The sequence below is a fragment of the Xenopus laevis genome, chromosome 6L, assembly GCF_017654675.1.
Source record: "Xenopus laevis strain J_2021 chromosome 6L, Xenopus_laevis_v10.1, whole genome shotgun sequence".
NCBI classification, from domain to species: domain Eukaryota; kingdom Metazoa; phylum Chordata; class Amphibia; order Anura; family Pipidae; genus Xenopus; species Xenopus laevis.
In genome coordinates, this window is record NC_054381.1 from 73789774 (window position 1) to 73803553 (window position 13780).

Sequence of the window (13780 nt, forward strand, 5' to 3'; positions counted from 1 at the left end):
GAACAAGAGAACATTCTAGGTAAAGCTGCAGACAGGAAAATCTCATTTCTAGGCTATATTGATGACCTACTAAGTGGACTTTATTACTCTCATCGCATTCTTCAACATGTTGAACACATTGGACACACCTATAAGACTGACTTTGAACTTCAATGAACAGAAGATCGAGTTTTTGGATTTACAAGTCTTTAAAACCCAGCATGGGTTGGGTACGAGTTTATATAGAAAACCCACTGATCGAAACACGATTTTTCATGCAGCAAGTGATCATCTGCCTTCTACGATTAAAGCCATTCCTACGTACTATAACGAACAACAGCGACCCTGAGATGGCATGTACACATCACAAAAGACCTGAGGAGATGCGTACAGAAGAATTGGACCATTGTTGCCATGGATGACACTTTAACTTTATATCAAGCCCCATGTCCAATGTTTGGACATGGTAGGAACCAGAACTTAAAAGACATTTTGGTGAAAACTGACTTTGTTAATGAAAATAAGATGACTACAAATTGGCTCAGTGGGCAAAAGAAACTCGGCTGCTACCAATGTCCCAACTGCACAACATGCAGATCTATGCTGACAGGTAGTGATTTTCCCCACCCTCACACGTGCAAGCGCTTCAAAATACAACATAGACTGACCTGCAACTTATCCTTTGTTGTATATATCACGTGTCCCTGTGGCTTGTATTTTGTGAGCAAAGCAACCACTCCACTGAGAGACAGAATTGCTAACCATCGATTGGCCATCAGTAATGCACTCAAAGAAAGGACAGCCAGACAACCAGAGAGACATTTCCTACACAAGGTATATGGTTTACCAACATTTCGGTGTATGGCAATTGATTTTCAACCTCCATTACCAAGAGGCGGCAACAGAGAATTAGTCTTATTGAAACTCTGCCTTTGGGCTGTTTCATATAGATTGTACCTTGATTTTTCATGTTTCTTTAACTGTATTTTGAGGTTTTTGTGACCTGCCACTGACTATTTCCTGTGAAGTTCACTTTTTCTAGCCTAGTATATTCTAACGTGTTATGAGATACTTTGTACCAAGTTGCGACCTAATGTTTCCACTTAAGCTTTGATACTTTATTACAATTGTTGTGCCCTTTACTTTCCCTTAACCCTCACTTCTGGTTTCACTCTTCTACCGTACTGCTGGACCCCCCCCCCCCCCGGAGAATGAGTTGCGCTAGACCCATAAGACAGCAATATGTGGGTATGGAACAAAGTATGTGCCTCTCTGCATTTTGCTCCATTTACCACAGACATAGCCTGGTCCTATGTCTCTGGTCGAGCCTTGATGGTCATCTAATGGTTTCTTATAATGAGACCACCTTTTTGGGTCCCCTTATGTAAGTTTGACCGTAGCACAGAGGACGGCACATTTGCCTCAAACAGTATATTCCCTCCGTCCATTGAGACTGAGGCGCAAACCCCTGTAATTCCGTCGCTCCTGCTCAGAGAGACCAATGTGGAATCAGATACCAGATCTCTATTAACACATTGACACTTGGGCAACAAACAGAATTCTGGTGTGCCTTTGCGCACACCCACCACTATGCTGCCATTTGATTGGCCAAAATACCGGTAGCCGCGCTTCCGACTGAGGTTAGAGCATTTTTTGGCATGGTAAGATTTCCCCTCAGTTTTTCCTGCACAACTCTACCCTTTGTACCTTCTACTTGTACTTTATTTTCACTCTATATTCCTCATTATCAGATTAACCCGTCGCTGAGGACCTGTGATTCGGTAGCAACGGCGGTTGCCTAGCAATGCAGCTTAGCGCCAAAATACCACCATGGGTATATATTCCAGGGGGTGGTGTACCCTGGTGGTTTGTTTTATACTCCTGACGAAGAACCCTGTGAGGGTTCGAAACGTTGAGATAAATAAAGACAAATTTTGCTTCAACTGAAAAAGATTCGTCAGTGCAGTAGAAAAAAAAAAAAAAAATACATATATATATATATATATATATATATATATATATATATATATATATATATCACTTAAACATGTGTATTAAAAGCAGTAACAAACTAAGTAACAAACTAGATGAATGGACGGCACTTCTGGTCAAGGCTTTATTGGCAGGTGGCTGTGTAATACCTAACACGTTTCGGGAGTGTATCTCTTAATCACAGGGACACTGAGGACTGAGCACCTGGCTTGGGGGAGTAGCGGAGAGCTGGAGTGGTCTCTTTTTGTTTTTTATTAAAAACAATACCCGTGTTAAAACATACTGTATGAGGATATTAGAAATCACCTCAGAGTCCCATGACCTGTATAAAAGCCTTTGTTCTTATGTTTTACATGGTCATGAAACTCCTCTGTGACTTATCCTTCTATTTAACAATAGGTGGTACTTTATTCATTATATTATGGATTGTCACCAATGTTCAGAACAATATATCAGTACAGTCCATGGCAGTATAAGTACAGGGTACTTATATTGCCATTATTGTATGTACATTAAATCAGAATTGAGATTGTGTCATTATATTAGAATTTATGTGTATTGAACCTAGTAGTATATTACTCTTAAAAAATCTGATTAACCAATTAACCAGAAAAAGCTAGTAGGTTTCGTAAAAATGCTGAATGACAACTTTTTATTCCAGCTCGTTCAAGAACCTACTAGGAATAACTCTCTTTTGGACCTTGTAATAACTAATAATACTGAACTCATCTCTAACATTTGTGTGGGTGAGCATTTAGGGAATAGTGATCATAACATGGTCTCTTTTGAGATTCTGTTGCAGAAGCAATTCTATATGGGAATAACTAAAACACTAAATTTCAGATGTGCAAACTTTGACAGTATAAGGGCATCTCTGCAACATATTAAGTGGGAAATGCTTTTCACAGGGTTAAACACAGAACAAAAATGGGAAGTCTTTAAAATGCTGCTTAATAAATATTTTTGTCAGTATATTCCACTTGTAAGCAAGGAACGTTGTTGCAAAGCAAAACCTTTTTGGTTCAATAGAAGCGTTGGTGTTGAGGTGGGTAAGAAAATACGTACTTTTAAGGCTTTCAAGTTAGCTGGGACAGCCGAATCATTTATAAGGTACAAGGAGGCCAATAAATCATGCAAAGAAGCTATAAGGCAAGCTAAAATTGCTATCGAAAAGGATATTGCAGCAAGCAGTAAAAAAAATCCAAAATTATTATATAAATATCTTAATATTAAAAAAATGAAGCAGGAAGGGGTGGGACCCTTACTATCAGAGGCGAGCCAGCTGGTTGATGAAAACAAAATAAAAGTGCAGATTCTGAACTCATATTTTTCATCTGTCTACACAAATGAGGAACCAGTAAGTAAAGGTTTCCTTCTTTATAATCCCAATTCTAGCAATACAACTAATGATGCATGGTTCACACATGAAGAAATTCAAAAGAGACTAGAACATGTTAAGATTAACAAAGGTCCAGGCCAGATGGTATTCATCTCAGGGTAATTAGCGAGCTAAGCTCTCTGATTGCCAAACCTCTTTACTTAATTTTTCAGGATTCATTGAGATCTGGCATAGTGCCGAGAGACTGGCGAATTGCTAATGTGGTGCCTCTATTCAAAAAAGGATCCCGTTCTCAGCCTCAAAATTATAGGCCAGTTAGTCTGACGTCAGTGATAGGAAAGCTTTTCGAAGGGTTAATAAAGGATAAGATACTGGACTTCATAGCAAATCATAATACTATGAGTTTGTGCCAGCATGGTTTTATGTGTAATAGATCTTGCCAGACTAACTTAATTTCTTTTTATGAGAAGGTAAGTAGAGACCTCGATTCTGGGATGGCAGTCGATGTGATTTACTTAGATTTTGCTAAAGCATTTGATACAGTGCCACACAAAAGGTTACTGGTTAAATTAAGGAATGTTGGCCTGGAACATAGTATTTGTACCTGGATAGAGAACTGGCTAAAAGATAGACTACAAAGAGTGGTGGTAAATGGAACATTTTCTAATTGGACCAGTGTTGTTAGTGGAGTACCGCAGGGCTCTGTACTAGGTCCCTTGCTTTTCAACTTGTTTATTAACTATAGGTTCCATGCAGGATGCGGCCACTTTGCAGAGTGATTTGTCTAAATTGGAAAACTGGGCAGCAAACTGGAAAATGAGGTTCAATGTTGATAAATGCAAGGTTATGCACTTTGGCAAAAATAATATAAATGCAAGTTATACATTAAATGGCAGTGTTTTGGGAGTTTCATTAAATGAGAAGGATCTAGGGGTCTTTGTAGATAACAAGTTGTCTAATTCTGGGCAGTGTCATTCTGTGGCTACTAAAGCAAATAAAGTTCTGTCTTGCATAAAAAAGGGCATTAACTCAAGGGATGAAAACATAATTATGCCTCTTTATAGGTCCCTGGTAAGGCCTCATCTGGAGTATGCAGTGCAGTTTTGGACTCCAGTCCTTAAGAGGGATATAAATGAGCTGGAGAGAGTACAGAGACGTGCAACTAAATTGGTTAGAGGGATGGAAGACTTAAATTATGAGGGTAGACTGTCAAGGTTGGGGTTGTTTTCTCTGCAAAAAAGGCACTTGCAAGGGGACATGATTACATTTTACAAGTACATTAGAAGACATTATAGACAAATAGCAGGGGATCTTTTTACCCATAAAGTAGATCACCGTACCAGAGGCCACCCCTTTAGACTAGAAGAAAAGAACATTTGAAGCAACGTAGGGGATTCTTCACAGTCAGGACAGTTAGGTTGTGGAATGCACTGCCAGGTGATGTTGTGATGGCTGATTCAGTTAATGCCTTTAAGAATGGCTTGGATGATTTTTTGGACAGACATAATACCAAAGGCTATTGTGATACTAAGCTCTATAGTTAATATAGGTATGGGTATAAAGAATTTAATTAAAAGTAGGGAGGGTTGTGTGTATGGATGCTGGGTTTTCGTTTGGAGGGGTTGAACTTGATGGACTTTGTCTTTTTTAACCCAATTTAACTATGTAACAATTTATATGTAAATGCATACATATTAGTAACTCCAAAAAAGCCTTTACTAAATCCAGCATTAACTTTATATAAATAATTATGTAACCTTATTTTGGCTTAAAAAGTAAATTACCAACTAGTAGAGTAGAACATGGGCTACATTGTACCCACTATGTGGAAGGAGCACAGACAGAATGACACCACTGAAAGAATAGCAGGGGGAGTTGAAAGTATACACCTTTCAGGTTGTCAGTACCTTATGTGGTCCGGACCCCTAATTAGACGTGGAACCGGGATAGAAAAATAACCTATTTTCCTTGTCAGTGGTGCGGTCCCTTCACTACAGGCAAGCAGAGCATGGGGGAGAGCTACACCCATCTATCCTCCTTGGTGGAGTTCAAAGCGGCTCACTGACTCACTCTTCCTAGAAAGTGCTATAACAGTGGCTACCCTGCACACTAGCTAACCTTGTTCACAGGGTCCCTGTTCCCTTATTCTCTAAATGGATTGCCCCTAACACTTCTGGAGCTTTGTTGAATCCAGGCTCTCTGGAACATTGGGTGGGGGATGAAGCCATAGAGGCCATTAAACCTATGGGTCCCTACTTATGTTTCATGTTTTCCCCATTATAATGGGCTATTATGTTTAAAATGTAGGGTTTTTGCCCTTCCGAGTTTGTAATATTATTACTACATTAATGAGATGACTTATTTACTAGCTAAATGAGATTACTTGTTTACTAACTAAAATGCAGGTACTTATATTATGTATAAATGTTAATGTTACATTTGATTATAATATATGCATTATATGTATAAAATATATGAGAAATGGAGAAGTGCAAGAATATTTCTGTGTAGAATTGTGTGTACAATATATTAGTTCAGGGTATGGCGCCATTGGTGTATGTTTTATATATAATCATATGTAATTTCCCTATTGATTTATGTATATTATACAGTATGAATACTGAACACAAACTACTCCCTCTGATTTTACATATTCTATATACATGACATCACTAATCACTAAACCCTTGGAGTACCAGTAACTATAATATTATTTGTCTTAATATTTTCCTCTACATACTGAATTTTAGCAGCTATTGTGTCTTTAGATTTGTCCATTTTGTAAGCCTTTTCTAGATGTTTCCAGTTAAAATTAAACCAATGCTTTATCTAACTTAAAGTATTCTCTTTCTGGAAATGTGGTGTCTATGTGTACTTCATCACTGACAGTCAGCAATGTTTGCCTAAACAGAATATAGTGTTACATTGTATTGCCTCTTATCCAACTTTATTTTTGTTCATTTTATAGATGTGTATCTTGATAAAGGAACCAGTACAATGGAAAAGAACCCCAAACCTGTGCAACCTGGATTTCGAAGAGAAAGAGCTCACTCTGAGAACAGAGCAGGGAGAGGGATGAAACTGGAGGTACATGGGTATTCAGACAGACAGCATAACAGAAACCAATCTGGGACACATTCCAAACAACAAACCCACTCAGCCAGAACAGGTGACAAATTCAATCTGAATATTAATCTATCTAATGGCATACTAATGGAAATTTCATATTCTGTTGTGTAGAAAGGTATGAGGATAAAATGGAACCTATTACAAAGAGAACTTATTTGATATAGGAAGGCATATGGGAGGCAAACCGATTTAACACCTCATTCATTTTAGTAATTGTGGACTACTCCACTCAGTACACAGATGAATTGTTTTTAAGAACAGCTACTGCTAAATAAATTGCTGTTAACTTTTTGAGCTGTTCTCGAGGGTTCCCTAATTAGTAATGCTTATTGATCAAGGGAAAATTTCATGTCCATATTTGTGAAACAGGTGCTGTATCACCCACAAACTGATGCTTTGGTTGAGTGGTTAAACTGGATTTTAAAGAGCATGTTAAAAAAATCTGTAGTCCCTTCTACAGGTTTCTCCCCCTTGGAATTATTGCATGGGAGAGGAGGGGTACTGGATTTGTTAAAATAGACTTGGGAGAAGCAGTCTCATCCTGGTCACTTTGCCAGAGAAAGAGAAAATTTGAGGAAGGTAAAACAGTCAGGGGCAACACTTTAATATACTGTAAATGTTCATCTTAGGACATTTCATTCAGGCAATAAAGTATTGCTAATCCTCCCTTCCTCAAAAAGCAAGCCATTAGCTAAGATCCCTTAGGACAAGCGAAGTAAATTACAGTATGATATTCCAGAAGAGATAAGCAGATCTATCATGCTAATCTCCTAAAGCCTTGGAAAGCTGAGGGCACAGTGTTTATTCACCCTGTCCCACATAACATTGATTTGGGACCACACCGGTAAAGGTGCAAGTTCCCAGGTACCTATAAGTCAACAGCTCATAGTCACACAGAAAAATGATCTGCTGACTTTCATTTTACAGTTTACAGATGTGTTCTTGGAACTTCCTGGTAAGACACATTTTATGTCACATAAAGTAGAAAAAGACCCAGGGGTAAAAGTCAGGTCTTACCCTCATCTCCTCCCTCACAGTGTGAGGAAGGAGTTGGCAAAAATGATTACATTGGTAGTTATTGAGGAATCTAATAGTCACTGGTGTAGCCCCATAGTACAGGTCCCCAATCCAGATGGGTGTTAAGGTTTCAACCTGCACAAAGTCAATGCAGTGTCTAAGGTTAATGTTTACCCAATCCCCCATGTGGAGGAATTACTAGACTCCTCGAGCAATGCAGTTTATATATCTACCTTAGATTTAATAAAGGGCAATTGGCAGAATCCCCTTGAGGAAAATTCTAACCCAAAACTGCCTTTGCAACTCCATATGGGATATACCAGTTCACTATTTGGCCTGCATGGAGCCTCTGCTATATTCCAAAGGCTCATGGATGAGGTACTGCACTCTCATGCTGGTTATACTGCTGCCTACCTTGATGAAGTTTTAGTTTACAGTAAAACTTGGTTAGGTCATCTGGCCTGCTTAAGGGCTGTCTTCACTCCCTAAGGGAAGCTGACCTGACAGCAAATCTTAAGAAGTGTGCATTAAGTAAAACAAAGTACTTGGGATATATTGTAGGTAACAGGCAAGTAAGACCTGTAGTGAATAAGGTAGGGGCTCTCAGCCAGAACCCAGTTCCTAAGACAAAAACTGAGACAAGGTCCATTTTGGGGTTTGCAAACTACTAACATTGATTTATTCCCTATTACTCTACGATAACATCCCCACTCACAGACATGAGAGAAGTGTCCCAACAAAGTGCCAAAAAGCTTTTGACCATGTTAAAATCTGCATGACAAGCTCACCTGCTTTAAAGTCTGGATTTTACTGAAGCCTTTATTTTTCACACAGAAGCCTCAGAGGTTGGACTATAACAGTATCCTCACAAGTCTTTAATTAGCATCCAATTATTTTCCTTTGTTGGAACCGTTTCTCCAGAGAGGCGCATTATTCTTTCCTTGAGCAAGACTATTTGGCCACTATTTGGGCTATTGAGGCTCTAATGTATAACTTAGCGGGAGTGCAATGTGTTTCAGTAATGGATCATGCACCCTTAAAATGGTTGCACTCAATGAAGGACACCAGCTCCAAGCTGATGAAGTGGTGTATGGCTATCCAACCCTTTTCCTTTAGGGTCCAACACAGGCCTCGAAAGGCATATCAAAATGCTGATTTCCTGTCCAGACAAGTGGTTGCAGAGTTGGGTTTCAGGAGTAGGAAGCCAGGGTCTCCCGCAAACAGGAGATGTATATAGCAGAGTGAAGTGCTACAGGCTGACCAGCTGGGTCTGTTTAGCCTCAGTTTTCTAATCGGGTGTCTTTGAATTCCTGGCTGGTAAGTCTCAAGGGGAACTCTGAGTAAGAGTTACACAGAGAGAGGTACAAAAGTATATGTACATGTACAGACACAGTTGCTTTTCCAAAGGTCTGTAATATTGCTGCAATTGTGTTGTTATAGAACTGTTATTGCTGAAGAAAACTATTTTTCCGTTCTTGAATTGATTGTGGAAGAAAACTGCCTTACTTTTTCCTGTATTGCTGCTGTCTGAAATATTTTAGTTTAAGAGACTTTTACAGTCCTCATACTACTCTGTGTGAACCTGCCATAACACCCCGTTGTGTAAGAGGTTTGAATACATCTGTATTTGGCCCTCAAACTTGGTGGTGGGGAGAGAAAAGCTTTAGGTATATAAGGAGTAAATGGAGTTGTGATAAAGAACAGCCTGAGTTTTAATTGTGCCATAATAATCTCTGGTGTTTTGTGAGTTAAAAAGGATTCTGGTGGACCACACTTAACATTTACAATTGGTTCACCTGAGCAGTAATTGTAATTGGGGATCCTAATGAGTGAAGCAACCATATTGTATTAGAGCAGGCACTAAGGTACAAAGACTTCCAGACAGACTTATACAAAGTTTAGTAGTCATTTATTAGGGAATAAGGATAGGCTCTATGATTAAGTGTCTAAAAACATATTAGTACTAAATGTTTAGTCTGTCTGTCTGTTTGTCTGTATGGAAGATTGGTCTTTGAAGTGCCTGCTCTACTACAATACGGTTGATCACTCATTAGGATCCCCAATTACAATTACTGCTCAGGTGAACCAATTGTAAAAGTTAAGTGCGGTCCACTAGGATCCTTTTTAGCTCACAACACCAGAGATTATTATGGCACAACTCAAACTCAGGCTGTAGCCATGAGGTATATGTAAGAAATTTTTAAGAACTTTTAATTAAATGTCTCACAATTTGTGGCTAATAATAACAAATGCGCTAAATGTAAGTGCATGGATTACTTGCTTTATTCCGTGAGGCCAAAAAAGTTCAGGAATCTGAGATTCAGAGCTTGGGATGAGAAAGTTCATAACTGCTTATCTTTTTATTTGTTATGGTCTCTTCCATAGAACCATTTATCTTTAAGGCAATGATAGATGGGGAGCTTTGTTGCTCACAGGAACTCATCTTTCCTGACGACATAAGACATAATATCATAACTCCTAAGCACTTCCCTATCTGTACGACTAGGGATAGGGAGAAATAACATTAAATTGATGGGGCCCTCACTACTTCATAAACATAAAAAACAGTGATGTGCAGGTCAGGCTAAAATCCACAAGACCTGTGGGTCAGATAGGTTCAGGCTGCCGTATTGTTCCCGTAGGCAGGTGGTGGGTAGAATTCTGCGCCACCTGACCACTTCCTGAACTCTCTCGGAACCACTCCCAACTGATGGGGCAGTGCTTGTTTATACTATATACTTGCCACTCCAATGATATCAAAGAAGGGGCAGGGCAGATGGGCATGGGTACATTAAATTAGTGCAGCAGCCTGCATAGGGTGCAAGTTGTTAGATCGTATGATTTGCCTCCAGCAAAGACTCCTATTCACAAAGTACCTGACACACTTCTGATATTCTTCTTCCTCCTAGCATTGTTAAAGTGATACTGACACTAAAAAACTACTTTTTAAAATATGAATGTACATTAACAGTTACCTATAGGTCATGTTGATCGTTTTTGCTGAGAGGTTTATTTTTGTTAGTAATTGTTAGTTGAAGTTTCTAAACCCGACTGTTTTGCCAACCTAACTGTCCCATCTAAGCCTGTAAGAGTTTCTAATACTAACGGACTCCTGTTGCACAAATATGGCAGCCCCCTCATACATATATAATACTTTATGGCAAAGTTATAAGTAACTTTCAAAGCCAATATTATGATAGATGTAAAAAAAGAGTTTAATTTCTGGTGTCAGTATCACTTTAAGTACAAAACATGCAAGGCACTGTGGCCATTTGAGATTTGGCTGGAGGAATGCTGACTACTGATAAGATGTATCAATATTAGGTATAGTCAGACCAGTAAGTGGATGGAGATAAATTATGTTAATTATTAATTGAAAGTTTTAATTATTTATTTATTTTATTTTCCTTCATTATGCAAATAAAAAGTGAAAGCTCAGGATAAAAATGTTTATACTTTTTTTTTACACAGCGTCAATTCATCCTGGTGTTTACCAGTCAAGAAATATTGCTTCTGCACCAAAGGCAAGAAGTATACAGAACCTTATGGAACTATCTGCTCATGATAACACTACAGAGTTTAAGCCAGCTGGAACCAACAAAGCAAAAGCATTCTGCACAGAGAAAAAACTAGACTATCGTACTATTACAAGACTTTCTTCGCTGGAACCATCAGAAGTTATAATGCAACTTGTGGCTCCAAGAAGTGGCCTTAATGAATTTCTTAATGAAGGAAATATGGCTTTTTTTATAGTGGAAGGCTTTCTAAAACTCTTAAAGACAGCCATTCGATGCACAACAAGCCACCAGAATTTAATGTACCTCCTAAAACAAGTCCAAGGCTCAATATTTCTGAAGCAAATACTTCCTTGCCACATTATGGAGTATTCAAGAACAGCCACACAACAGAATAAAACATTTTCATTCATTGAATGTACTCTAATTTTACTCAATGAGCTTGTGAGCATTTTTCCTTTTAGTACCTTCACAGAAGTAACCATAGTGAAAACACTTTTGGAAAGTGTCCTTAAGGATTTGCCAAAAAGTGGACAGTCTGTTCCCACAGAAGTGCAACAGAAAATGGATTCTCTTCAAACATTGCTTCAGCAATTACAAGTGAAAAAGCAAAATGGAACACTGAGATCAGATAACTCCATTTATATTGTGGGAAATAGGGAAGATATTTCTGATGATTTCAGGAGCTTATCAATCTATCCAACACATGAAGACATTTATTTGGATAAAAAAATATACATGCCTCAAAACATTGTTAATGGATCTTATCGTGATGCAAAATCTTATTTAGACACCCATTTTCGCCTACTACGTGAAGACTTTATTCGCCCCCTAAGAGATGGCATTTCACAACTTGTCAGTGTGCACAGCAAAGAGATAGCTGAGACAAAGTTTGATGACATTCGCATCTACTTTAGTGCAAAGATTTTGTCGCCAGTTTGCACCCGAGTTGGTATTGTCCACGAGGTCAAATTTGACATAAGCAAGCTGAGTAATGTACGTTGGGAGAGCTCTAGACGTCTCCTCTTTGGAGCGCTTGTCTGCCTTTCCAAAGACAATTTCAGGAACATGTTTTTTGCTACAGTGGCTGACAGAAATGTCACTGATCTTCATAAGGGAGTCATAACCTTAATGTTTTGTGAAGAAAGTCGTCAGGCATTGGAAAGTCACACTCTTAATGACAGTTTTTTAATGGTAGAAGCTACAGCATACTTTGAAGCATATCGACATGTTTTAGAAGGGCTGAAAGAAATGTTGGATACTGAAATTCCATTTCAGGATTACATTGTTCATTGTAGTACAGCAATTTGCCCACCTAAGTATTTGGCACAAAACAGTACTGGTTATAGCCTGGAAAAATGCCTGAAAAATCCAAATGCCACACAAAAGCAAGGCATCTTTAATATTTATGGGCCCACGCATAGTAACCAGTTTGACGTTCTTAACTTTAATACATGGCCAACAAAAGAGGAACTGGGACTTGATGAATCTCAGTTTGAAGCTTTTAGAATGTCTTTAACAAGGGAACTATCTATTGTGCAAGGTCCTCCTGGAACAGGTAAAAACAGTTTTGCATTTGAGTTACTTTGTGGCAAAAAGTATTATACTTAGGAGGAGAGACCATAACTGAGTATCTCTTTATTTGCTGCAAGAAAACCATTCAGATTAAAGGGCAATGACATTAAGGATCATGCACCTGACCACAAAGTGTGGGGGGGATACCTAGGAGTACTGAAGAAGATGGTGTCAGCACACTCTATACATAAGTATGCTGGGCTGGTTAATTTTTTTAAAGAATAGAAGTGCCAGCTAGGGAAAAGAAGTGCAATGATAGTAACTGGGGGAGTGCCTAACAAATTGGCTACCAGTAACTTTAATACTCCTATAAAGAGTAAAAAAGCTGACATAGTTTTACAGTATCATTCTGCATAGGCTTTGTGCAAACAAAAAATAAGCAGTGGAAAAATGAAACAGTGGTCTTTTGTTTTGTTTTGGAGTAAGGAATCCCCTGTGTAATGCTGCTGTGTGCACAATTATTCTTTACAGCAGGGGCTTAATGTGTTTTGTACGAAGATATAACATGCATTATTTGTGCCCGCTGTATTGCAGTACCATCATTCTCACTACACTGAATACTGTACATATTTTTAGTCACACTTGGGAAAGCATGTTTAAGGAATATAAATTCATCTCATAATAAATCTCATTAAGCTAGAAAATAAGGAGAGTGGGGAGAAATAAATTGTGTAACACAGTTATTGCCTATATCACACATAATGAACTGCTTTCTGTTTCTGTTAAAGGTAAAACATACGTTGGCTTGAAAATTGTGCATACTCTTTTAGCAAATTCTGCATTTTGGAAGAATGGGAAAAATCCAATTTTAATTGTATGCTTTACCAACCATGCTCTTGACCAGTTTCTTGAAGGTAAGAGTTTTAACTTGCCATGTAATTTCATTTAAAGGGAAGGAAACACGCTCACAACATGATCATGTTAAAAGTACCAGCAACTTTTCATGCCTCTGCTAAAATATTCTGTGTCCTCTAGTACAAGGGTGTAAAATGGTCTATAACACATGTATTCCACAATAGAAGATTTAAAAAGGCATCCTTGTTGCAGATGTCATGAGCATGGATGGATAACTGTATCATTTCCTTAAGAAATTACCTTAAGGCAAATATTTTCTTATAATAGATCTTGAATGAATATATGCTAAAACATTAGTATAAATATTCTGTATTGTATATATTTTTTTATCCACCCTTGAAAGTCCAGTGACTAGAGGAATGGAGATTCAAACTAATAA

At 38.3% G+C, this 13780-nt stretch overlaps 1 protein-coding gene across 2 annotated transcripts in view; it reads left to right on the forward strand.

Moving 5' to 3' along the window:
• The window catches only part of znfx1.2.L (zinc finger, NFX1-type containing 1, gene 2 L homeolog), a 66040-nt gene that overhangs the window by 16603 nt on the left and 35657 nt on the right, over nt 1-13780 (forward strand). For both annotated transcript variants that reach the window (XM_018267640.2, XM_041566176.1), the window contains exons 5-7: nt 6279-6479; nt 10928-12529; nt 13275-13400. In XM_018267640.2, coding sequence (XP_018123129.1) covers nt 6279-6479; nt 10928-12529; nt 13275-13400 — 1929 coding nt within the window. The remainder of the gene's footprint in view (nt 1-6278; nt 6480-10927; nt 12530-13274; nt 13401-13780) is intronic.